The sequence below is a fragment of the Bos javanicus genome, chromosome 14 (genome assembly GCF_032452875.1).
Source record: "Bos javanicus breed banteng chromosome 14, ARS-OSU_banteng_1.0, whole genome shotgun sequence".
Taxonomy (NCBI): domain Eukaryota; kingdom Metazoa; phylum Chordata; class Mammalia; order Artiodactyla; family Bovidae; genus Bos; species Bos javanicus.
Window position 1 is genome coordinate 64,299,828 of NC_083881.1, and position 24,756 is coordinate 64,324,583.

At 38.6% G+C, this 24,756-nt stretch overlaps 1 protein-coding gene across 2 annotated transcripts in view; it reads right to left on the reverse strand.

The window, feature by feature from the left end:
- The window catches only part of SPAG1 (sperm associated antigen 1), a 90,896-nt gene that overhangs the window by 56,022 nt on the left and 10,118 nt on the right, over nucleotides 1–24,756 (reverse strand). The window contains exons 3-8 of one of the 2 annotated variants that reach the window (XM_061438355.1): nucleotides 24,565–24,724; nucleotides 12,553–12,678; nucleotides 6,380–6,444; nucleotides 5,770–5,876; nucleotides 4,777–4,882; nucleotides 553–683 (exon numbers count right to left, since the gene is read on the reverse strand). In XM_061438355.1, coding sequence (XP_061294339.1) covers nucleotides 553–683; nucleotides 4,777–4,882; nucleotides 5,770–5,876; nucleotides 6,380–6,444; nucleotides 12,553–12,678; nucleotides 24,565–24,724 — 695 coding nt within the window. Of the gene's footprint in view, nucleotides 1–552; nucleotides 684–4,776; nucleotides 4,883–5,769; nucleotides 5,877–6,379; nucleotides 6,445–12,552; nucleotides 12,679–24,564; nucleotides 24,725–24,756 lie in introns of those variants that run through there. The other variant, XM_061438356.1, reaches the window with a different exon arrangement.

Consider the following 24,756-nt stretch of genomic DNA (forward strand, 5'->3'; position numbering starts at 1 on the left):
GCCATGAAGACCCAGTGCAGCCAAAAAGAAGTAAAAACAAAAACATGTACACTTTGCTCAATCATCTGGGATTACTAGCTACATCAGTGCAAGTAATTAAAAAGTTAAATCCGAAGTTAAACTTGAAATGCAAAGTAACTTGAGGAAGGTAATGATTCACATATAGAAATTTGAGTTTATTTGAATTTTTTTTAGTGTAAACATTGGAGAAGGCAATGGCACCCCACTCCAGTACTCTTGCCTGGAAAATCCCATGGATGGAGGAGCCTGGTAGGCTGCAGTCCATGGGGTCGCTGAGGGTTGGACACAACTGAGCGACTTCACTTTCACTTTCCACTTTCATGCATTGGAGAAGGAAGTGGCAACCCACTCCAGTGTTCTTGCCTTGAGAGTCCCAGGGACGGGGAGCCTGGTGGGCTGCTGTCTGTGGGGTCACACAGAGTTGGACACGACTGAAGTGACTTAGCAGCAGTGTAAACACAATGAGTATCTACAGATGACCTTCAACAGATGGTGCAGCAAATTTAAAGGTATTCTATGAATACTTTTTACCCTTTAAGTTCCCAGGTTCTAACTCCAAGACCTTTTCACAGTCCTGAAAAGCACTGTTCCAGTTCTGCAGTTTGAGTTCTGCTTGAGCACGATTGTTGTAAGCTGCTACGGTGGGAAGCACGGATAAGCTCCTGTAAAAGAGACACTTTTAAAAAGTTTTTAATATTTTATTGTGGTAAAATGTATGAAAGAGACATTAATGTCAACAAGCGAATGACAGGAAAACATAAAATGGAGAAACTCAGCTAAAGTTAGAAGCTAAAACAATCACAGCTCATGTTGTGGGTAGAATTGCGTCCCCTCAAATTGGTAGGTTGAAGTCCCACCCCCCAGCACCTCAGGATATCACTACACTTGGAGATAGTCTTGAAAGAGATGATTAAGTTAAAGTGAGGTCATGAGGGTGTTTCCTAATCCAATATGACTAGTATCCTTATAAGAAGACACACCCAGAGGAAAGATCACTTGAGGACACAGAGGGAAGATGGCTACAGACAAGCCAAGGAGAGAGGCCTTAGAAGAAACCAACCCTGCAGACTCCTTGATGTCAGACTTCTAGCCTCCAGAGCTGTGAGAATACATTTCTGTTGTTTAAGTCAATCAGTTTGTGGCAGTTTGCAGGGCTGCTGCTGCTGCTGCTGCTAAGTCGCTTCAGTTGTGTCCGACTCTGTGCGACCCCATAGACGGCAGCCCACCAGGCTCCCCCGTCCCTGGGATTCTCCAGGCAAGAACACTGGAGTGGGCTGCCACCTCCTTCTCCAATGCGTGAAAGTGAAAAGTGAAAGTGAAGTCACTCAGTCGTGTCAGACTCTGAGCGACCCCACTACCAGGCTCTTCCATCCATGGGATTTGCCAGGCAAGAGTACTAGAGTGGGGTGCCATTGCCTTCTCCGAGTTTGCAGGGCAGCCCCAGCAAATTAACGCAGCATGGGCTGTCAAAAGTAATACCATAAAATTCTACAAACTACTAAATCAGTGTTTAGACAGATGCTTAAGTTTCTAGTGAAAAGGTTTAAAATTTATTCTGGCTTTAGAAGTGATATGATCATTTAAATACCCGTATTGTTGCTGCTAAGTCGCTTTAGTTGTGTCCAACTGTTTGCAACCCCATGGACCGTAGCCCACCAGGCTCTTCTGTCCATGGGATTCTCCAGGTAAGAATACTGGAATGGGTAGCCATTCCCTTCTCCAGGGGATCTTCCCAACCCAGGGATCAAACCCAAATCTTCCTCATTGCAGGTGGATTCTTTACCATCTGAGCCACCCTTAAATACCCACACAGATCTCCTCAAAACAAGCCAGTTTAGTTAACATCAATTTTTTTTTTCTTTTTTTTACTCTTTGGGGACAATTTCCTAGTTAAAAAAAAAAAAAAAACACAAGCAAATAGTGATCAACCACAACTAATACCCTTTGTTAAATTATTATCGTGTTAACAGACACAGTCTGTTATCTAAAAGTAGATTTAACTCTTAGGAAATAATCATAATTTTACCAAAGGATTTTAATTGAAGGAAACAGAAAAGAGCAGTAGTAATTGAGGAATACAGACCTTAAGAGAGTAAGTTTTGCTACACTAAGGGTATGAATGCAATATAATTAACGAAACGAATAATTTTAAACCTACCTGGCTATTGCTTATAAAATTGATTTGAAATGTTGTAGAATAATTTGCTAGGGACTTCCCAGGTGGTCCAGTGGCTAAAACTCTATGCTCCCAATCCAGTGGGCCAGGGAGTTCAATCCCTGGTCGGGGAACTAGATCCTGCATGCTGCAAATAAGAGCCTACATACTGCAACTCAAAGATTCCACACGGCACAGTGGAGACCTAAGACGCTGCCTGCTGCGACCAAGACCTAGTGCTGCTGCTGCTAAGTCGCTTCAGTCATGTCCGACTCTGTGCGACCCCATAGACGGCAGCCCACCAGGCTCCCCTGTCCCTGGGATTCTCCAGGCAAGAACACTGGAGTGGGCTGCCACCTCCTTCTCCAATGCGTGAAAGTGAAAAGAGAAAGTGAAGTCGCTCAGTCGTGTCCGACCTTCAGCAACGCTATGGACTGCAGCCCACCAGGCTCCTCCGTCCATGGGATTTTCCAGACCTAGTGCAGTCAAATAAATAAATACTCTCTATATAGTTTTAAAATAATGTATTCCTAAATATAGGAATGATAAGGGTATTGGTACACTGAATCTTCTAAATCCAGAATTACAATATAAGATAAAAACAGAAAACTCACAGAGTGTCTATTTGTTAAGATCATTAGTGGAGATTTCCCAGGCAAAAATACTGGAGTGGGTTGTCATTTCCTTCTCCAAGGGATCTTCCCAACCCAGGGATCGAACCCACATCTCCTGCATTGGCAAGCAAATACTCTATTGCTGAGTCACCTGGGAAGCCCCACAAGATCATTTAAGATGAATATAAATAAATCACATGGTTGGGTAGCAATCAAACAGAAAATACATGTAAGAATAAATAACACAAGAGCCTGACACTGAGTACCTCCCACCTGCCAGACACTAAACATTAAACTCACTCAGTCCTCATTATAACGCACAGAGGAGGAATTACTGCTTTCCCAATCTTACAGATGAGAAAACAGATGGGGCAGGAAGGTTAAGTAACATGCCCAAGGCCACAGGCTTGAAAATGGTAGAGTTAAGGTTCAGACCTCAGTGGTTTACTCTAGCACCTGTTCTCTTTACCAGCATGTTACCCTGCCTTTCAGCAACTTGTTTTATTTAATCCTCACAGCTGCTCTGAGGTTGGCACTATTATAGTCTCATCACACTGAGATGTCTGAGACAAAAGAGGTGAAGAATCTACCCAAGGTCTGAAAAGTGGCAGTGTGAGTTCCCTTAACCATTGCAATATGCTGCTTTAATTCTTCACCTCTATGATTTCTTCAAAGAGGAAGACAAGAAAAAGTTTGTTCCCTGTAATAGGCAGGAGATTCTCCACTGGTGGAAATCTATAAGAAGAGAGAAAATAATACCAGAGCTGACATCCACCTGCCCAAACAGCGGAGGTTGAACTGAATGAATGATACCTCAATATTCTCTTTACTTTGTATGTTCACTTCAACAGTTTAGAGACACAAATGTTAAAAAAAAAAAACCAAAAACTTCTTCCAAAGGTGGAAGCACAATTTTACAGCATTTAGTTCTATTAATAAGATAGCATTCGTGGTTCTATAAGCACAGTTTGTCTATAACAGTATTTTAAGAAATTAGTTTATTTTTCACAGACTATAAGAGCTTCATACGTTCGTACAAGCATACAATGAACATGTACTGTGAACCAGGTGTTGGCTGGGCATTAGGGGTCCAGTGGTATTTTTAAAAATGACAAGTGGGCTCAATCTTACAGACTTTATAGTCCAGTTAGTGCCAGATCACACAAATTTGAATCATACCTCCAACAGATATTACAAAGAGGTAAAATTACTATATGGGTTTGCAAATTTGGCAGTGGCGGGGGTGGGGGGCATTGGAGCGGTAATTGAGTTGGGTGGAGGTTTAACCTGGTCTGAGAAGTAAAGGAAAATTTCACAAAAGAAGTAAGGCATGGGCTGAGATCTGGATAATAAGTTAGAATTAACTAAATAACAAGTAGAGGAAAGAGTATTCTAGACAGAGGCTCAATATATGCAAAGGCCCTGTGGTGGGAGGTAGTACCATAAAATACTAGAGCCGGGCAGTCTACTACAGAACCTGAGTTTTTAACCTCTATCCTGAATGAACTTTCTGTTGAGTTCCATCCAGACAGCTTCTATTTCCTCTGTAAAATAGTAAAGTTAGAAACTCTGTCAAACATGGGAGTGGAGTGGGAGCTTGGAGTTTTAAGAAAAGTATCGAGAAAACAAGGCAAACACAAGTGAAAATGAAAGTGAAGTCACTCAGTCGTGTCTGACTCTTTGTGACCCCATGGACTGTGGCCTGCAAACTCCTCCACCCGTGGGATTTTCCAGGCAAGAATACTGGAGTGGATTGCCATTTCCTTCTCCAGGGGATCTTCCTGACCCAGGGATCGAACCCTGGTCTCCTGCACCGCAGGCAGACTCTTTACTGTCTGAGCTAAACACAAGTGAATATATGATAAATTGCAAGTACCATATATTGAGTGATTATGACACATTATTTAGCTTATTTATATCATTTCAACAATCAAACACTATCATTTTTTAAATGACAAGATTAAACCACATCAAAAATCTGCTCACCGAGTATAGTACTTTACAGCTTCTTCATAATCTCCTGACTTAAAAGCTTCATTTCCTTTTTCCTTTTCACGCGTAGCCAGAAAAACCTTTTCCTTTTCAGTTAGACCTATAAATAAATGTTATCTGCTGTAAGTAAGAATATAACTTGATAGAATTTTCCAAATTTAAATCCAAAAATGCTTATTTTAACAGAAGCAGAAAACTATAAAAACAAATAAAGCAAATAAAAGGTTTCCTAAGTTTATGATATTTCTATTCTTTTTAATCATTCAGAATTTTTGAAGGTTTAGATTTCTCAATAATTGTTTTGCTTTACTTTAAAGGTACTATGTACCTGTGGACTTCAAGTGAACAGAAAGTGCTCCATCTTTTTGTTTTGAGGAAAAGAAATTTGAAGGATTTGGACAAAAAAGATTTGAAAAAGGGAATGAAAACTGAATCATGGTAAAAACAAAATAGGTTTACATATTCATATGTTTTTAAGTCTTATTACACTTAAGTATCATAACTATTATTATTCATAAAATTAAGAAGTTTAAGGATAGAATGGAATTTGTTAGAGGTGATCAGCCCTAGGAGAAAATTCATAAACTTTTTATGGAAATATACAGCTCTTAAAGAGAATGTCTTTGGGTCAACAGCTTTTATTATCATTCAAAAAAGGTAAAGATTACTGCTGCTGCTGCTGCTGCTAAGTCGCTTCAGTCGTGTCCGACTCTGTGTGACTCCGTAGATGGCAGCCCACCAGGCTCCCCCGTCCCTGGGACTCTCATGGCAAGAACACTGGAGTGGGTTGCCATTTCCTCCTCCAATGCATGAAAGTGAAAAGTGAAAGTGAAGTCACTCAGTCATGTCCGACCCTTAGCGACCCCATGGTCTGCAGCCTACCAGGCTCCCCCATCCATGGGATTTTCCAGGCAAGAGTACTGGAGTGGGGTTCCATTGCCTTCTCCAGTAAAGACTACTAAATCATTCCTATTTCCCCCCCATTACCTGCTGTATCTAGTCTTGTCTCAATTTTAGACAAATGTGATTTGTTGTTTATTACAGTTCTTTCTTTATCTTCATCAAGTTTTGCACATTCTTTTTCCACGTCAAATCTTAAATGAAAAATAATAAAAAACTAGGAAAAAGCTCAATACAAACAAGAGAATAAAACTTATTATTGATACTCTTGTATCTGTATCACTGTGCCTTTAGAAATAATATTCCAAAAATATATGGTAGGTTTGTATTAGATGTCACCTGTATTTTTTCCTAAAAAACACAGAATTTAGCGAGGACTTAAATTTTAATCAGCCCTAAATTGTGCAGAACTTTGTTATTACAGTAGTGACTAATTTATCTTAATTTAAAAATTTGTTATTTTGGATGGGTAAATATTGCATTAGTTATTTTTGGTTACTCATAAATAAAAGGATGCCATAGTTTTTTATTTAATGAAGAAACAAAATCAAGAGTGCTTAATCCAAATACTCTTAGTACTCTACTGACATAACTTACATTTGATATGTTCAGGTTTAAAATAATTAAGGAGTTATTACAGTATTTTATGACAGTGAATTTTTACGGACAATTTTATATAAAGAAATATAAAACATACTTATCCCACTCCGCATAATCTCTCGGAATTTTCTTTTTAGCTGGTCTACTTTTAGAATTCTTTTCCTAAAAGAATAAAATTATGTTTTATGAGATATTTAATATAAGATTAGCATATTTTCATATAAAGGTGAAGTATTGGCTTAAGATACATGAATTGAATGGATAAGAATAAGTTACCCTTGAAAATAGGACAGTTTCAGTATTATAATTATTAACATAATAATACACAGCAGATTAATTATGAAAGTGATGAATAGGACTTTAGGTACATATGTAAAACTTTAAAACTTACATGTATGAAATGTGATTATTATTGATTTTCTTATAATGAAAAAATATGAAATTATCATTCATTCTTTTAAAACCTAGGCATTGAAGAAATAGCTAGTTTGCTGTATTAGAGCTGTTTTGCTTACAATGACAGATACCCAAGTTGGACTAATTTTGTTTAAAAAGAATAATTTACTGGCTTATGTAACCAAATGGATGAAAGGGTTGGGATATTGCTGGATAAAGGATTCATATACCCTCTCTCTATAGCTCTTCCTCTCTCCACCTGTCTTCTCTTCCCTAGAATTCTCTGCTTCTCTCTGCCTGATTGCTTGCTTTCTCTATGCAGTAGGAAATGTGGCTACACTCAGTCTGGGATTATAACCTCACCGGCTTCCCAATCAGAAGGGAAAAGGAGACTGACTCTTCTCCCCATCTTTAGTTAGAGAAATCCCAGGGAAGGACTCTGATTAGCTAGTTTGCATTATGGGTCATCACTGACCAATCCCTAGCTTTGTGTCATTAAGTGGCTCAACCCAGGGCACATGCCCACTGCAAGCACCAGAAGGGAATGAGAGGAAAGCAAACAACAGCTAAAAATAGTTTCTTAAAAATCATCATTTGAAATCATCTGAATGGATACACAAGCACAATTCTGTAATATTATACACTGGTCATTAGGGGTTAACACAGGTCTTCCAAATATTCCTATATTTCATTATACAATTAAAAATCATATCTGTTAAAATTTTCATGGTGATCACCAACAGGCACATGAAAAGATATTCAATGTCACTAATCATCAGGGAAATGCAAATTAAAACCATGAGGTATCACCTCACACCTGTCAGAATGGCTATCATCAAAAAGACCAGAAACAACAAACATTGGAAAAGATGTGGAGAGAAGACAACTCTTGTACACTGTTGATAAGAACATAAATTGGTGCACCCACTGTGGGAAACGGTATGACGGTTTCTCAAAAAACTAAAAATAGAACTACCATATGATCCAGCAGTTCCACTCCAGGGTATATACCAAATATTGCTGCTGCTGCTAAGTCGCTTCAGTCGTGTCCGACTCTGTGCGACCCCATAGACGGCAGCCCACCAGGCTCCCCCTCCCTGGGATTCTCCAGGCAAGAACACTGGAGTGGGTTGCCATTTCCTTCTCCAACGCATGAAAGTGAAAAGTGAAAGCGAAGTTGTTCAGTCATGTCCGAGTCTTCGACGGCTCCTCCATCCGTGGGATTTTCCAGGCAAGAGTACTGGAGTGGGGTGCCATTGCCTTCTCCTACCAAATATTAGGTTGGTACAAAAGTAATTGTGGTTTTGAATTGTGAATTTTAAATCATTATAACTAGGTTCAAACACATCTTTATTAATCAAAATAGGAAGTGTTACAATCAACACATTTTTTTTGCCAATGAGAAATAAGTTTGTTTATTCTTGCAGCATAAAAATCTGTGCTTCAGGGTTTGATAAACTCTTGGAAAGCACTTTCTGCACCCTGCTGGTAGTGGAAGTGTTTCCCTGCAAAAAGTTGTCTAGATGCTTGAAGGAGTGGTAGTCAGTTGGCAAGAGGTCAGGTGAATATTGCGGACACTTCATTCAACTTCTGAAGCATCGGTTGTCATGGAGAAGAATTGGGCCCTTGCTGTTAACCAATGCCAGCTGCAAGTATTGTAGTTTTTGGTGCATCTCATAGATAGGCTGAACATATACTTCTCACATGTAATGATTTTGCTGGGATTCAGAAAGCTGTAGTGGATCAGATAGGCAGCAGACCACCATGACCATGACCTATTTTTGGTGGAAGTTTGACTTTGGGTAGTGCTTTGGAGCTTCTTCTCAGTCCAGCCATTGAGCTGGTCATCTCCAGTTGTCATATAAAATCCAGTTTTCATTGCACACCTCAATTTGATCAAGAAATGGCTCGTTGTGGTTTGTGTAGAATAAGCAAAGACAACACTTCAAAAGAACAATTTTTTTGATTTATGGTCAGCTCATGAGGCACCTACTTTATTGAGCTTTTTCACCTTTCCAATTTGCTTCAAATGCCAAATGACGGTAGAATGGTTGACATTGAGTTCTTCATGTAGTTTTTAAGAGGATCGGTTTCAAAGATTTCTCTCGATTGGTCATCATCAACTTCCAATGGCTGGCCACTATGCTCCTCATCTTTAAGGCTCTCCTTTCCTTTGCAAAAATTCTTGAACTACCATTGCATTGTACAGTCATTAGCAGTTCCTGGGCCAGGTGCATTGCTGATGTTGCCAGATGTCTCCACTGCTTAACAACCATTTTGAACTTGAATGAAAAAGTCACTTGAATTTGCTCTTTGTCTAACATCATTTCTATGAAAAAGTGAAAGTTGCTCAGTTGTGTCCGACTCTTTGCAACCCTATGGACTACACAGTCCATGGAATTCTCCAGGCCAGAATACTGGAATGGGTAGCCGTTTCCTTCTCCAGAGGATCTTCCCAACAAAGGGCTAGAACCCAGGTCTCCCACATTGCAGGCTTATTCTTTACCAGTTGAGCCACAAGGAAGCCCAAGAATATTGGAGTGGATACCCGATTTGAACCAGGGTCTCCTGCATTGCAGGTGGATTCTTTACCAACTAAGTAAAATAAACAGCAAATAACTGCAACCATGAAATTAGAAAATGATTGCTTCTTGGCAGGAAAGCTATGACAAACCTAGATATTGTATTAAAAAGCAAAGACATCACTTTGCCAACAAAGGTCCATATAGTCAAGGCTATGGTCTTTCCATTAGTCATGTATGGATATGAGAGATGGATCATGAAGAAGGCAGAACACTGAAGAACTGATGCTTTTGAACTGTGGTGCTAGAGAAGACTCTTCAGAGTCTCTTGGACAGCAAGGAGATCAAACCAGTCAATCTTAAAGGAAATCAACCCTGAATACTCATTGGAAGGACTGATACTGAAGCTGAAGTTCCAATATGTTAGCCACCTGATGCAAAGGGCAGACTCACTGGAAATACTCTGATGCTGGGAAAGACTGAAGGCAGAAGAAGAGGGTGACAGAGGATGAGATGGTTGGATAGGATCACTGACTCAACAGACATGAACTTGGGCAAATTCTGGGAGATGGTGAAGGACAAGGAGCCTGGCATGTTGCAGTCCATGGGGTCTCAAACAACAAAAATAAGTCACTAGCAAAAAAACATAAAGCAAGAAATTCAAATTAAAATGGTGTATAATATAACCACATTTAAGACTGTATTCCAATATCAAACAGCAAAGTTCAACAATGCAAAACTGCAATTACCTTTGCACCAACCTAATAAAATGAAAACACTAATTTGAAAAGATAAATGCACCCCAGTGTTCACAGCAGCATTATTTACAATTACCAAGATCTGGAAGCAACCTAAGTGTCTGTCAACAGATGAATGAATCAAGAAGTAGCATATACATACAATGGAATACTACTAAGCCATAAAAAAGAATGAAATTTTGCCACATGGAACAACATTCGTGAACTTGAAGGCTACTATGCTAAGTGAAATAAGTCAGGCAGAGAAAGACAAATATTATATGATACCACTTGTATGTGGAATACAAAATATAAAACAAACTAATAAACATAACAAACAGGAAACAGACTCACAGATATAGAAAACTGGTGGTTACCAGTAGGGAGAGAGAAGGTGAAAGTGGGGATTAGGGGGTACAAACTATTATGTACAAAATAAATAAGGTACAAGGATATACTGTAAAATACAGGGAATACAGCCAATATATTATATTAACTATAAATGGAGTAAACCTTTAAAAATTGTGAATTACTATAAGACCTATAACTTGTATAATACCATACACCAACTATATCTCAATTAAAAAAAAATTAAAACTACTCACAGAGCTCATCATAAAAGTCATTAAGTGTCTACCCTAAGGGGAAATTTTTTTTTGTCATAAGCATCTATCTGAGAGCCCCCTAAGAATATGAAGTACTGTGAATTTCACCTGAAAGCTCAGATTTTACCACTGGCAACTAATACCATTCATTGTTTTCCTTGAAGTGACAGACCATTTCATTCATTTATAAGAAAATGTCTGCCAAAAACTGAACTCTGAATAACCATAGCTGGTCTGTCAGTCATCTCTTCAAGTAAAAGTTGTTCCAGGAAAAAGTTGCTAATTCGGCTGACAGTCAGTCACACAAGAGGGTTTTCTTATGATGATCATCATATTTCATTTCACAGTGAAGTGCTTTCTGTGAAGTCTGCATTTTGTCACACAGAATATTAAAAAGATATGTCTTCAAGGTATCATATATAACAAAAAGAATACATTTTTTGTTGTTTCATCAAAGACATTTTTAAGTTAAATAGGAATTTCTTACTATGAGTGCATAGTAGCAGTGGAGCGAACAATGACCACTAGTTTAATCAGTGCCACCGCCTTAATTCACGTTTTGGGCATCCCTCGTGGTTCAGGGGTAAAGAATCTGCCTGCCAAAGCAGGAGAAGTGGGTTTGATCCCTGGGTCAGGAAGATCCCCTGGAGAAGGAAATGGAAACCCACTCCATTATTTTTGTCTGGGAAATCCCGTGGACACGGGAGCCTGGTGGCTACAGTCCATGACGTCACAAAGAGCTGGACATGACTTAATGACTAAACTTTTACCCTTAGGGCAAAAGTCAATGAAGTGAAAGAGACAAAGCATTATTTTATAAAAGAGTTTTAAAAATAACATTGACTTTATGGATCCCCTAGAAGGATCTCAGGGATAACCAGCATCCTTGGACCATACTTTGAGAACCACATTAGTCTGTCTACTCCTACTGGACTACAGTAAGGACACGGAGGAAATATTATTCATTGTTATAGTTTCAGGATACAGTCTAGGCACACAATGAGGGTTCAATAAATACGAATTCATTGATTACAGATAGTGTTATCCTTACTATACTTATTTACTGTGTACCTCAGTTACCTGAGTAATTCCTAATGAGGAGTAGAAAGATCCAGGAAGGTAAATTACCAAAGAGCAGAGTGATGAAGGGCTATGGATATTTTTCAAATAAAACTGAGAGGTCAAAGAAGAAATGAGAAAAACAAAAATGACTCAACCCAAAATGAAGACAATTAGGTAACCATCCTCTTAGAGATGATAAGAATAAAAGGGAAAAAAAGCAGGGAAAAAAGGAGGGCAGAGGCAATGGAATGTATGATTCAAGCCAAAATCCCCTGGAGATAAGGGCTGGGATCTGTAATATCAGGGTCAGGTAGACACCAAGAAGCTCAGTTTTAACTGGAAGTTAAGTGAACCTGGAACCCCAACAGGCCCCTTCTCTATGGAAACCATGCATTAGAAAGGAGAGCCCTGCATGGCAAAATAGGGACCAGTCTCACAGAAATAACCATGAGGGGCTGGGGATGGGGGAGGGGGATGCGCTAAACAGAGAAATGCCATATATAACTGCTTGAAATCCATGGATTTAATGGATTAATTAAACAGATTAATCCATCTGTTTAATGCTTTAAATCCATATTTAATTATACAAACAATTCCCACTGTACCTCTACTGGATACATAAAATTATCCCCTGAAACATTTACATACTCAACTGGATCTTAAGTACTCATCAAAACTTGTCAGAGTAGAAGAGACAGAACAGTCAAAAAATAAAAATAAGGGAAGCAGTAAACCCAAGATGCAAGTTCTTCAAAGGAAAATACTGTTTCATTTTGATCTCCAGGGGAGGCTTACTCAACAAGGTGAAAACACAGGATCATAATGAAAAAAATCTCCAGCTGCCCAGAGGACACCACACTTTGGCTACAATGATTAAACCAAGCTAATGTTCTTAATAAACAACAATTTTCTCCCTTACCACCTACCCCCCACACCAAAAAGGTATACCTTGGCAACATGAAGATGGCTGTTTGAACCACGAACTGGAGGCAAATTATCTTCCACTGCTGGAAATGTTTCAGTTTCATGGAAGTGTATTTTATCATCTTCTTTTTTAATTTCTGATACCCAACTCTGAGAAGAAGAGAGAAAAAAAGAAGGTAAATATACAATTTTAAATAATTAATCAGACATTAGAAAAGACTATATATATATATCATCATACTATGGGTCAATTTTTAGGTGACAATTTGATCATGACATTCTCTCTACCTGAAATGCCCTTCTTACTCTGTGTTTTGCAATTGTAGGGAAATACACCATAACAAAGCTAGTGGAGGTGATGGAATTCCAGTTGAGCTATTCCAAATCCTGAAAGATGATGCTGTGAAAGTGCTGCACTCAATATGCCAGCAAATTTGGAAAACTCAGCAGTGGCCACAGGACTGGAAAAGGTCAGTTTTCATTCCAATCCCAAACAAAGGCAATGCCAAAGAATTCTCAAACGACCGCACGATTGCACTCATCTCACACGCTAGTAAAGTAATTCTCAAAATTCTCCAAGCCAGGCTTCAGCAATATGTGAACCGTGAACTTCCTGATGTTCAAGCTGGTTTTAGAAAAGGCAGAGGAACCAGAGATCAAATTGCCAACATCTGCTGGATCATGGAAAAAGCAAGAGAGTTCCAGAAAAGCATCTATTTCTGCTTTATTGACTATGCCAAAGCCTTTGACTGTGTGGATCACAATAAACTGTGGAAAATTCTGAAAGAGATGGGAATACCAGACCACCTGATCTGCCTCTTGAGAAATTTGTATGCAGGTCAGGAAGCAACAGTTAGAACTGGACATGGAACAACAGACTGGTTCCAAATAGGAAAAGGAGTACGTCAAGGCTGTATATTATCACCCTGTTTATTTAACTTATATGCAGAGTACATCATGAGAAACGCTGGACTGGAAGAAACACAAGCTGGAATCAAGATTGCTGGGAGAAATATCAATAACCTCAGATGTGCAGATGACACCACCCTTATGGCAAAAAGTGAAGAAGAACTCAAAAGCCTCTTGATGAACGTGAAAGTGGAGAGTGAAAAGTTGGCTTAAAGCTCAACATTCAGAAAACTAAGATCATGGCATCTGGTCCCATCACTTCATGGGAAATAGATGGGGAAACAGTGGAAACAGTGTCAGACTTTATTTTTTGGGCTCCAAAATCACTGCAGATGGTGATTGCAGCCATGAAATTAAAAGACACTTACTCCTTGGAAGGAAAGTTAGGACCAACCTAGATAGCATATTCAAAAGCAGAGACATTACTTTGCCAACAAAGGTTCGTCTAGTCAAGGCTATGGTTTTTCCTGTGGTCATGTATGGATGTGAGAGTTGGACTGTGAAGAAGGCTGAGCACCGAAGAATTGATGCTTTTGAACTGCGGTGTTGGAGAAGACTCTTGAGAGTCCCTTGGACTGCAAGGAGATCCAACCAGTCCATTCTGAAGGAGATCAGCCCTGGGATTTCTTTGGAAGGAATGATGCTAAAGCTGAAACTCCAGTACTTTGGCCACCTCATGCGAAGAGTTGACTCATTGGAAAAGACTCTGATGCTGGGAGGGATTGGGGGCAAGAGGAGAAGGGGACGACAGAGGATGAGATGGCTGGATGGCATCACTGACTCGATGGACGTGAGTCTGAGTGAACTCTGGTGATGGACAGGGAGGCCTGGGGTGCTGGGATTCATGGGGTCGCAAAGAGTCAGACACAACTGAGCGACTGATCTGATCTGATCTGATCTGACACAATAACATAAAATGTATCGTCTTAACTATTCTTAAGTGTACAGTTCAGTATTGGTCAGTATATTCATTTCTGCCCTTTCTACTTTATCTTGCAAGATCATATTCATCTCCCTTCCAGTGAGCCTTCTCTGAACTTCCTGGTTGGGACAAAAGCATTTAGCATGAATATTTAAAATCCTCTATTTATTGTTTGTCTCTCTTACCACACTGTAAGTTCCTTGACAGTAGAACCTATCTCAAAGTGAAAGTGAAGTCGCTCAGTCGTGTCAGACTCTTTGCGATCCCATGTACTGCAGCCCACCATGCTCCTCCATCCATGGGATTTTCCAGGCAGGAGTACTGGAGTGGGGTGCCATTTCCTTCTCCAATGCATGAAAGTGAAAAGTGAAAGTGAAGTTGCTCAGTCATGTCCGACTCTTTGCGACCCCATGGACTGCAACCCACCAGGCTCCTCCGTCCATGGGATTTTCCAGGCTAGAGCACTGGAGTGAGGTGCCATTGCCTTCTCCGACCTATCTCAAACACCCAAGCAAATCAGGTGCAAATTAACATACAGATTAGATTGACCACATTTTCCAACTTTAGCAGTTTGACAGAAAGGACATGCTCCTTTCTATCGGTAAATATTAATTACTTCTGATTTTCTTATACACAATGTGTTGTGCTGTGTTTAGTTGCTCAGTTGTGTCCGACTCTTTGCAACCCCATGGATTGCAACTGTAGCCCGACAGGCTCCTCTCTCCATGGGATTCTCCAGGCAAGAACACTGGAGAGGGTAGTCATTCCCTTCTCCAGGGAATCTTTGTGACCTAGGGATCAAACCCGGGTATCCTGCATTGCAGGCAGATTCTTTACTATCTGAGCCACCAAGGAAGTCCTTTATATACAATGGACAGCATAAAATATAAAAAATGACAATAAAGACAAAGAATCAGCAAAATGCTACCCATAGCCAACAGAAGCAGACACAGAGAGTGAATGAATGTTGGAAACAACAAACAGAGACTTAAAAACAGCTGCAATAAATATATAGGAAGAGTGAACAACATGCAGGAACAATTGAGAAATTCAGGAGAAGAATGAAAACTTTAAAAAAGAATTAATGGAAATTCCAAAAATAAAATACTCAGTATCCAAAATGAATCTATTTGATTAAGAGTATGGACACAGGAAAATAGTGGACAAAAAATCAGTAACATTAGAGTAGATTTGAGCAACATTAACGAAGATCATGGCATCCAGTCCCACCACTTCATGGGAAATAGATGGGGAAACAGTGGAAACAGTGTCAGACTTTATTTTTTGGGCTCCAAAATCACTACAGATGGTGACTGCAGCCATGAAATTAAAAGACGCTTACTCCTTGGAAGGAAAGTTAGGACCAACCTAGATAGCATATTCAAAAGCAGAGACATTACTTTGCCAACAAAGGTCCGTCTAGTCAAGGCTATGGTTTTTCCTGTGGTCATGTATGGATGTGAGAGTTGGACTGTGAAGAAGGCTGAGCACCGAAGAATTGATGCTTTTGAACCGTGGTGTTGGAGAAGACTCTTGAGAGTCCCTTGGACTGCAAGGAGATCCAACCAGTCCATTCTGAAGGAGATCAGCCCTGGGATTTCTTTGGAAGGAATGATGCTAAAGCTGAAACTCCAGTACTTTGGCCACCTCATGCGAAGAGTTGACTCATTGGAAAAGACTCTGATGCTGGAAGGGATTGGGGGCAGGAGGGGAGGGGACGACAGAGGATGAGATGGCTGGATGGCATCACTGACTCGATGGACGTGAGTCTCAGTGCACTCCGGGAGTTGGTGATGGACAGGGAGGCCTGGCGTGCTGCGATTCATGGGGTTGCAAAGAGTCTGACACCACTGAGCGACTGATCTGATCTGATCTGAACAAACTTGGCCTAATCAATATAGATTTCTATGTTATTTTCAAGAGCACATGGAGCATAGGCCAAAAAAGTCTCAATAAATCTCATAGGGTTGAAATTATACAAAGTATGGAATCTGACCACAACAGACCTAAACTAGAATTCAGTAACAATAAGTATTTAGACCATCCCCAAGAAATTGGAATTTGAATTCACTTATAAGGAGTTCATGAGTTAAAAAGGAAATCAGATGGAAAATAATTTGAAATAAGAGATAATGAAAACATGACATATAATAATTTATACCATGCAGATAAAGTATTAGAGGAAATTTTACAACTTTAAACAAGAAGAAAGGTTCAAGATCAATTATTAATAGTTAAGCTTCTACCTTAAAAAACTAATAGAAAACACATTAAAGCCAAAGTGAGGAGGAGGAAATAAAAATAATTAAAAAATAAGAGTAGAAATCCATAAAACACAAAATAGAAAAATAAAATCAACATCCAAATATTGTTTTTTTTGGAAATAAACAATTGACAAACATAACAAGACTAGGCAAAAGAAAGTGAAAGGAAAAAAAAAGTGAAAGGAAAAAATACAAATTAGCAGGCATAAAAGAAGCACATCTCTAACAATCCTACAGATATTTTAAAAAAAAGATATTTTAGACAAATTTATACCAATAACTTTGCAATTTAGATAAAATAAACAAATTCCCTGCCCAAGGCAATTTACAGACACAATGCAATCTCTATCAAATTACCAATAGCATTTTTCACAAAACTAGAACAAAAATTTAAAAATTTTTGGAAACACAAAGGACCCTGAAGTGCTAAAGCAAGCTTGAGAAAGAAAAATAAAGCTAAGGATTCAGGCTTCCTGACTTCAGACTATACTGCTGCTGCTGCTAAGTCGCTTCAGTCGTGTCCGACTCTGTGCGACCCCATAGACGGCAGCCACCAGGCTCCCCCATCCCTGGGATTCTCCAGGCAAGAACACTGGAGTGGGTTGCCATTTCCTTCTCCATCAGACTATACTACAAAGCTACAATAATCAAAATAGTATGGTACTGGCACAAAACCCATAAATACAGATCAATGGAACTGGATAAAGAGCCTCAAAATTATCCACAGGCCTGTGGTCAATTAATCTACAACAAAGGAGGCAAGAACATACAAGGGCAAAAAGACAGTTTCTCCAATAAATAGTGCTGGAAAACTGGACAGCTACATGTAAAAAAGAAAATTAGAATATTCTCTAACACCATGCACAAAAATAAACTCAAAATGGATTAAAGACTTACATGTAAGACTGGATACCAAAACACTGCTAGAGGAAAACACCGGCAGAACATTCTTTGACATAAATTGCAGCAATACCTTTCCTGACCCATCTCTTAGAGTCATGGAAATAAAAGCGAAAATAAATGGGACCTAATTAAACATAAAAGCTTTTCTATAGCAAAGGAAACCACAAAGAAAATGAAAAAACAGTCTACAGAATGGGAGAAAATATTTGCAAATGGTGCAGCTGACAAGGGATTAAACTCCAAAATATACAAACAGTTCATATAACTCAGTATTAAAAAACTCCAAAGAACCCAATCAAAAAAACAGGCAGAAGATCTAAATAGACATTTCTCCAAAGAAGATATCAGTTCAGTTCAGTTCAGTCACTCAGTCGTGTCCGACTCTTTGCGACCCCATGAATCGCAGCACGCGAGGCCTCCCTGTCCATCACCAGAGTTCAGTCAGACTCACGTCCATCGAGCCAGTGATGCTATCCAGCCATCTCATCCTCTGTCGTCCCCTTCTCCTCTTGCCCCCAATCCCTCCCAGCATCAGAGTCTTTTCCAATGAGTCAACTCTTCGCGTGAGGTGGCCAAAGTACTGGAGTTTCAGCTTCAGCATCATTCCTTCCAAAGAAATCCCAGGGCTAATCTCCTTCAGAATGGACTGGTTGGATCTCCTTGCAGTCCAAGGGACTCTCAAGAGTCTTCTCCAACACCACAGTTCAAAAGCATCAATTCTTCGGTGCTCAGCCTTCTTCACAGTCCAACTCTCACATCCATACATGACCACAGGAAAAACCATAGCCTTGACTAGACAGACCTTTGTTGGCAAAGTAATGTCTCTGCTTTTGAATATGCTATCTAGGTTGGTCCTAACTTTCCTTCCAAGGAGTAAGCGTCTTTTAATTTCATGGCTGCAGTCACCATCTGTAGTGATTTTGGAGCCCAAAAAATAAAGTCTGACACTGTTTCCACTGTTTCCCCATCTATTTCCCATGAAGTGATGGGACCAGATGCCATGATCTTAGTTTTCTGAATGTTGAGCTTTAAGCCAACTTTTTCACTCTCCACTTTCACTTTCATCAAGAGGCTTTTGAGTTCCTCTTCACTTTCTGCCATAAGGGTGGTGTCATCTGCACATCTGAGGTTATTGATATTTCTCCCAGCAATCTTGATTCCAGCTTGTGTTTCTTCCAGTCCAGCATTTCTCATGATGTACTCTGCATATAATTTAAATAAACACGGTGACAATATACAGCCTTGATGTACTCCTTTTCCTATTTGGAACCAGTCTGTTGTTCCATGTCCAGTTCTAACTGTTGCTTCCTGACCTGCATACAAATTTCTCAAGAGGCAGATCAGGTGGTCTGGTATTCCCATCTCTTTCAGAATTTTCCACAGTTTATTGTGATCCACAGGCACATGAAAAGATGCTCAACGTCACTCATTACTAGAGAAATGCAAATCAATACCCCAATGAGGTATCACCTCATACTGTTAGAATGGCCATCATCAAAAAGTCTACAAACAATAAATGCTGGAGAGTGTGTGTAGAAAAATGAACTCTTCTATACTATTAGTGGAAATGCAAACTGGAGCAGCCACTATGGAGAATGGTATGGAGGTTCCTTAACAAACTAAAAATAGAGTTAACATATGATCCTGCAATCCCACTGCTGGGCATATATTCAGAGAAAAGAAAATATACATGCACCCCAATATTCACTGCAACACTACTTACAATAGGCAAGACATGGAAGAAACCTAAATGTTTATCAACAGATGAATGGATAAAGAGGATGTGGTATATTTATTCAATGAAATGTTACTCAGTCATAAAAAAGAATGGAATAATGCCATTTGTAGTAACATGGATGGACCTAGAGATAAATCAAAGTGAATAAACTATACTCAGTAGTTCACAATAACCTATATGGGAAAAGAATATGAAAAAAATAAGACACTAACATATATGTATGCATAACTGAATCACTATGCTGTACACCTGAAAGTAACACAACACTGTAAATCATCTGCAATAAAAATAAATAAAAAATGTAAACAGATCAGAAAAATAAAAAAAAGATAGAATGATGGTTGCCAGGGGCTGGTGGTGGGGGTAGGATTGGAGAGTTATTGTTAAATGGTATGGAGTTTCAGTTTTGGAAGATGAAAAAGTCCTTGAGATTTCTTGCATAATAATATGAATATACTTAACACTAATGAATTGTATACTTGAAAATGATAAAGGTGATAAACTATATGATGTGTGTTTTATCACAATAAAAATAAAGAAATAAAATTTCATAATTGAAGTGACTTGGAATGAGCAAATTAAATTAAAAACATCAACTTTTATAATAGTATAAAATAAATACTTAGGAATAAATTTCATTAAAAATGTATAAGAAGAATATATACACTGAAAACTACAAACACTGTTTCAAAAAATTAAATAAAGCTTATATGAACAGAAGAATACATGTTCATCGATCAGAAATCTCAGTATTATCAAGATATCAATTCTTCCAAAACTGATCAACAAATTCAAAACAATCCCAACACAAATACAATTTCTATTTTATAGAACTTGGCAAGCAAAGGACCTGGAACAGCCAAAACAACTTTGAAAACAAAGAACGAAGTTGGAGGACTTGAACTACCTGATATGAGAAAGGAATCTGAAAAAGAATAGATATGTGTAAACGCATAACTGAATCACCTTGCTGTGCATGTGAAATGAACACAACACAACACAACTATTGTAAATCAACTGCTTTGTTGCTGTTCAGTCACTAAGTCATATCTGACTGTTTGTGACCCCATGGACTGTAGCATGTCAGGCTCCTCTGTCCTCTGCTATCTCCCAGAGTTTGCTCAAATTCATGTCCATTGAGTTGGTGATGCTATCTAACCATCCTCTGCCTCTCTCTTCTCCTTTTGCCTTTAATCTTTTCTAGCATCAGAGCCTTTTCCACTGAGTTGGTTCTTTGCATCAGATGACCAAGCTATTGGAGCTTCAGCACCAGTCCTTCCAATGAATATTCAGGGTTGATTTCCTTTAGGATTGACTAATTCGATCTCCTTGCACTCCAAGGGACTCACAAGAGTCTTCTCTAGCACAACAATTCGGAAGCATTAATTCTTTGGCGCTCAACCTTCTTTATCTGACTCACATCCCTACATGACTACTGGAAAAAACATAGCTTTGACTTTACAGACCTTTGTCAGCAACATGATGTCTCTGCTTTTTAATATGTGTCTAGGTTTGTCATAGCTTTTCTTCCAAGGAGCAAGCATCTTTTAATTTCATGGCTGTAGTCACCATTAACAGGGATTTTGGAGTCTAAGAATATAAAATCTGTCATTGCTTCTTCCACTTTTTCCCCTTCTATATGCCATGAAGTGATGGGACTGGATGCCATGATCTTAGTTTTTTTAATGTTGTGTTTCAAGTCAGGTTTTTCACTCTCCTCTTTCATCTTCATCAAGAAGCTTTTTAGTTCCTCTTCACTTTCTGCCATTAGAGTGGTGTCATCTGCATATCTGAGGCTGTTGATATTTCTCCTGGAAATCTTGATTCGAGTTTGTGATTCACCCAGCCCAGCATTTCACATGATGTGAAGCAGGGTAACAATATACAGTCTTGTCGTACTCCTCTCTCAATTTTGAATCAGTCAATTCCATGTCCGGTTCTAACTGTTGCTTCTTGACCCAAATACAGGTTTTTCAGGAGACAGGTAAGGTGGTCTGGTACTCCCATCTCTTTAAGAATTTTCCACAGTTTGTTATGATCCACACAGTCAAAGGTGTTAGCATAGTCAATGAAGCAGAAGTAGATGTTTTTCTGGAATTCCCTTGTTTTCTCCATGATCCAACAAATGTTGGCAATTTGGCCTCTGGTTCCTCTGCCTCTTCGAAACCCAGCTTATACATCTAGAAGTTCCTGGTTCATGTACTGCTGAAGCCTAGCTTGAAGGATTTTGAGCATAATCTTGCTAGCATGTGAGTATACTCCAATATAAAATTAAAAATGTTTAAAAAGACTTATTGTTATCAAGACAATGGAATACTCGTGTAAAGATAGATATTTAGATTAATGAACAGAATACAGAAACAGAGCTACACATACAAAGTCAACCTATTTTTGACATTCGCACCAAGAAGTTCAATGAAGAAAAGATAATAATTCATTAGATGCTTGAATATTTGGATATCCATATTGGTATATACAAATATATGCACTGTATGTGTATAAATTTGTGTGTGTGTCCAAAAAATAAAACTGATCTACACCTACATTTGAGAGTTAAAACGATAAACTTCCTAGACAAATCATAGGAGAAAATTTAGGGATCTTAAATTAGAGAAAGGTTTCTTAAATAAGACACAAAAGCACAAACTATAAGAAAAATTGACTCAGCCATTAAAAAGAATACATTTGAATCAGTTCCAATGAGGTGGATGACACTGGAGCCTATTATACAGAGTGAAGTAAGCCAGAAAGAAAAACACCAATACAGTATACTAACGCATATATACGGAATTTAGAAAGATGGTAATGACAACCCTGTATGCGAGACAGCAAAAGAGACACAGATGTATAGAACAGTCTTTTGGACTCTGTGGGAGAGGGTGGGGGATGATTTGGGAGAATGGCATTAAAACATATATAATATCATATAATAAATGAATCGCCAGTCCAGGTTCGATGCAGGATATAGGAAGCTCGGGGCTGGTGCACTGGGATGACCCAGAGGGATGGTATGAGGAGGGAGGTGGGAGGGGGGTTCAGGATGGGGAACACATGTACACCCGTGGCGGATGCATGTTGATGTATGGCAAAACCAATACAATATTGTAAAGTAAAAAAATAAATTAAAAAAAAGGAAAGAAAAATTGGTTTTATCAAAAGTAAAAATTTTTGCTCTTCCAAAGATGCTATTTAAAAAAAAAAATGAAAAGGCAAGCCATACAACATCAGCAAATATTTGCAAAGATACATCTTCATGTGTAAAATACACAGAAGATATGTATTTTACAGTTCAATAAGAACATAAACAATCTAATTTTTTTAATGGGCAAAGGATTTAAAGACAAAAGAAGATATATGGATGACAAGCAAATGAAAAGACATTCAACATCATTAGTAATTAGAGAAATGCAAATAAAAAGCACAATGAGATACCATTATATACCCAACAGAAGAGCTAAAATTAACCAAACTGACAATCCTAATTATGGACCATGATGTAGAGCAACTGGAACTTTTATCCATTATTGGCAGGATTGATTGCCACTTTAGAAAATATTCTGGGGGACTTCCCTGGTGGTTCAGTGGCTAAGACTTGTAGTTCCCAATGCAGGGAGCCCAGATTCGATCCCTGGTCATGGAACTAGATTCCACACACCACAATGAAGACTGAAGATGCGACACAGCCAAATAAAAAGAAAGGAAAAAAAATTTTGGCATTTGTTCATCAAGTAGTAAATGGTTAAACAAACTGTAAGATAGCCATACAAATCACTGCTGCTGCTGCTGCTGCTTCTAAGTCGCTTCAGTCATGTCCGACTCTGTGCAACCCCATAGACAGCAGCCCACCAGGCTCCCCCATCCCTGGGATTCTCCAGGCAAGAACACTGGAGTGGGTTGCCATTTCCTTCTCCAATGCATGAAAGTGGAAAGTGAAAGTGAGGTCGCTCAGTCGTGTCCGACTCTTTGCGACCCCATGGACTGCAGCCTACCAGGCTCCTCCGTCTATGGGATTTTCCAGACAAGAGTACTACTATTCAGCAATTAAAAGGAATGAACTACAGACACATGCAACAACACAGATGAATCTCAGAAGCATCATGCTAAGCGGAAGAAGACAGATATGAAAGAAGATATGCTATATAATTATATTTATATGAAAGGCTAGAAAAGGCAAATCTGTAACGATAGAAAGCAGTTCAGTGGCTGCCAGGAACCAGGGTATATGGTCAGCACTGACTGCAAAGGGGCATAATGAAACTTGTAGGAGTAATGGAAATATTCTATAGTACATATGATTTGTTAAAGCTCAGTGAAATAACCATACTACAGCTAATTTTTTAAAAATAGAAATACAGTTGATTTACAATATAATGTTAGTTTTAGGTGTATAACATAGTGGTTAAATATTTTTGTAGATTATATTCCATTTAAAGTTATAAAGTAATGGCTCTATTTCTCTATTTCATCCTTGCTGTTTATTTATTTTATACATAGTAGTTTGTATCTCTTAATCCCTTACTCCTATCCTGCCTCTCTTTCCTCTTCTCTCCCCACTGGTAACCACTAGTTTGTTCTCTATATCTGTGAGCCTGTTTCTGTTTTGTTGTATACATTCATTTGTTTTATAAAATGGCTAAGTTTTATTGAATGTAAACTGTAACAATAATGCTGATTAAAAGAAATCAGTAAAGACACAAGCAGGTCATTAATGAAATAAAAAATTCAAGTGACAGACTTCTAAAACTTTAACGTTATGGTAAACAAATAATACATTATGTACTGTCATTTTCAAAGCATTTACTTGATTTTAAAGTGTAAAAAATGATTAGAGTGTCCAAGGAAGAGTAACCTGAAGTAGCCATTCCTACATTCTACTGTTGGGAGAGTACAAAGGTACAACTTTCTGAGACACAAAGAAACGTGTTTTAACAGAAATACATTCAGATCCTTTCAGATCAAGGCACTTGAATTCTAATAACTTATTCCTAGGAAATAACCAAGATGTACAAAAAATTATGAACAAACACGTTTGGATAGCACTATTTATACATGCTGACTGAATTATGGTTCTTTTGTAGGATGGGATATTACTTAGTCATTTAAAATACATACACGTACGTGAGCATGCTTCCCACCTCCATAAATATACAAATCTACAAAACACAGTCACAATAGTCTCCTGGATGTAAGAAGCAACCAATACCATGTAAGTAATTACCACAAAATTCCCTTTTCTGATTTCAGACAAGTAGATATATATCCCATGACCATGTCACCAAAAAAGTGATGTTACTCTATACCTTTATGTCACCGTCAATTTTTTCCCATTCTTCTGCTGTAAAACTGGATGCTGTTGCCGCAGGTTTATCTTTCCTCAAAGCTCTACTTCCAGGAGCCAAGCCTGAAAGGTGCTTTTCACAAAATTCAGTAAGTTCAGGATAGTATCCTTCCTCACCAGACCTTTTAAAAAATTCAGAATTTTAGAGTTACCA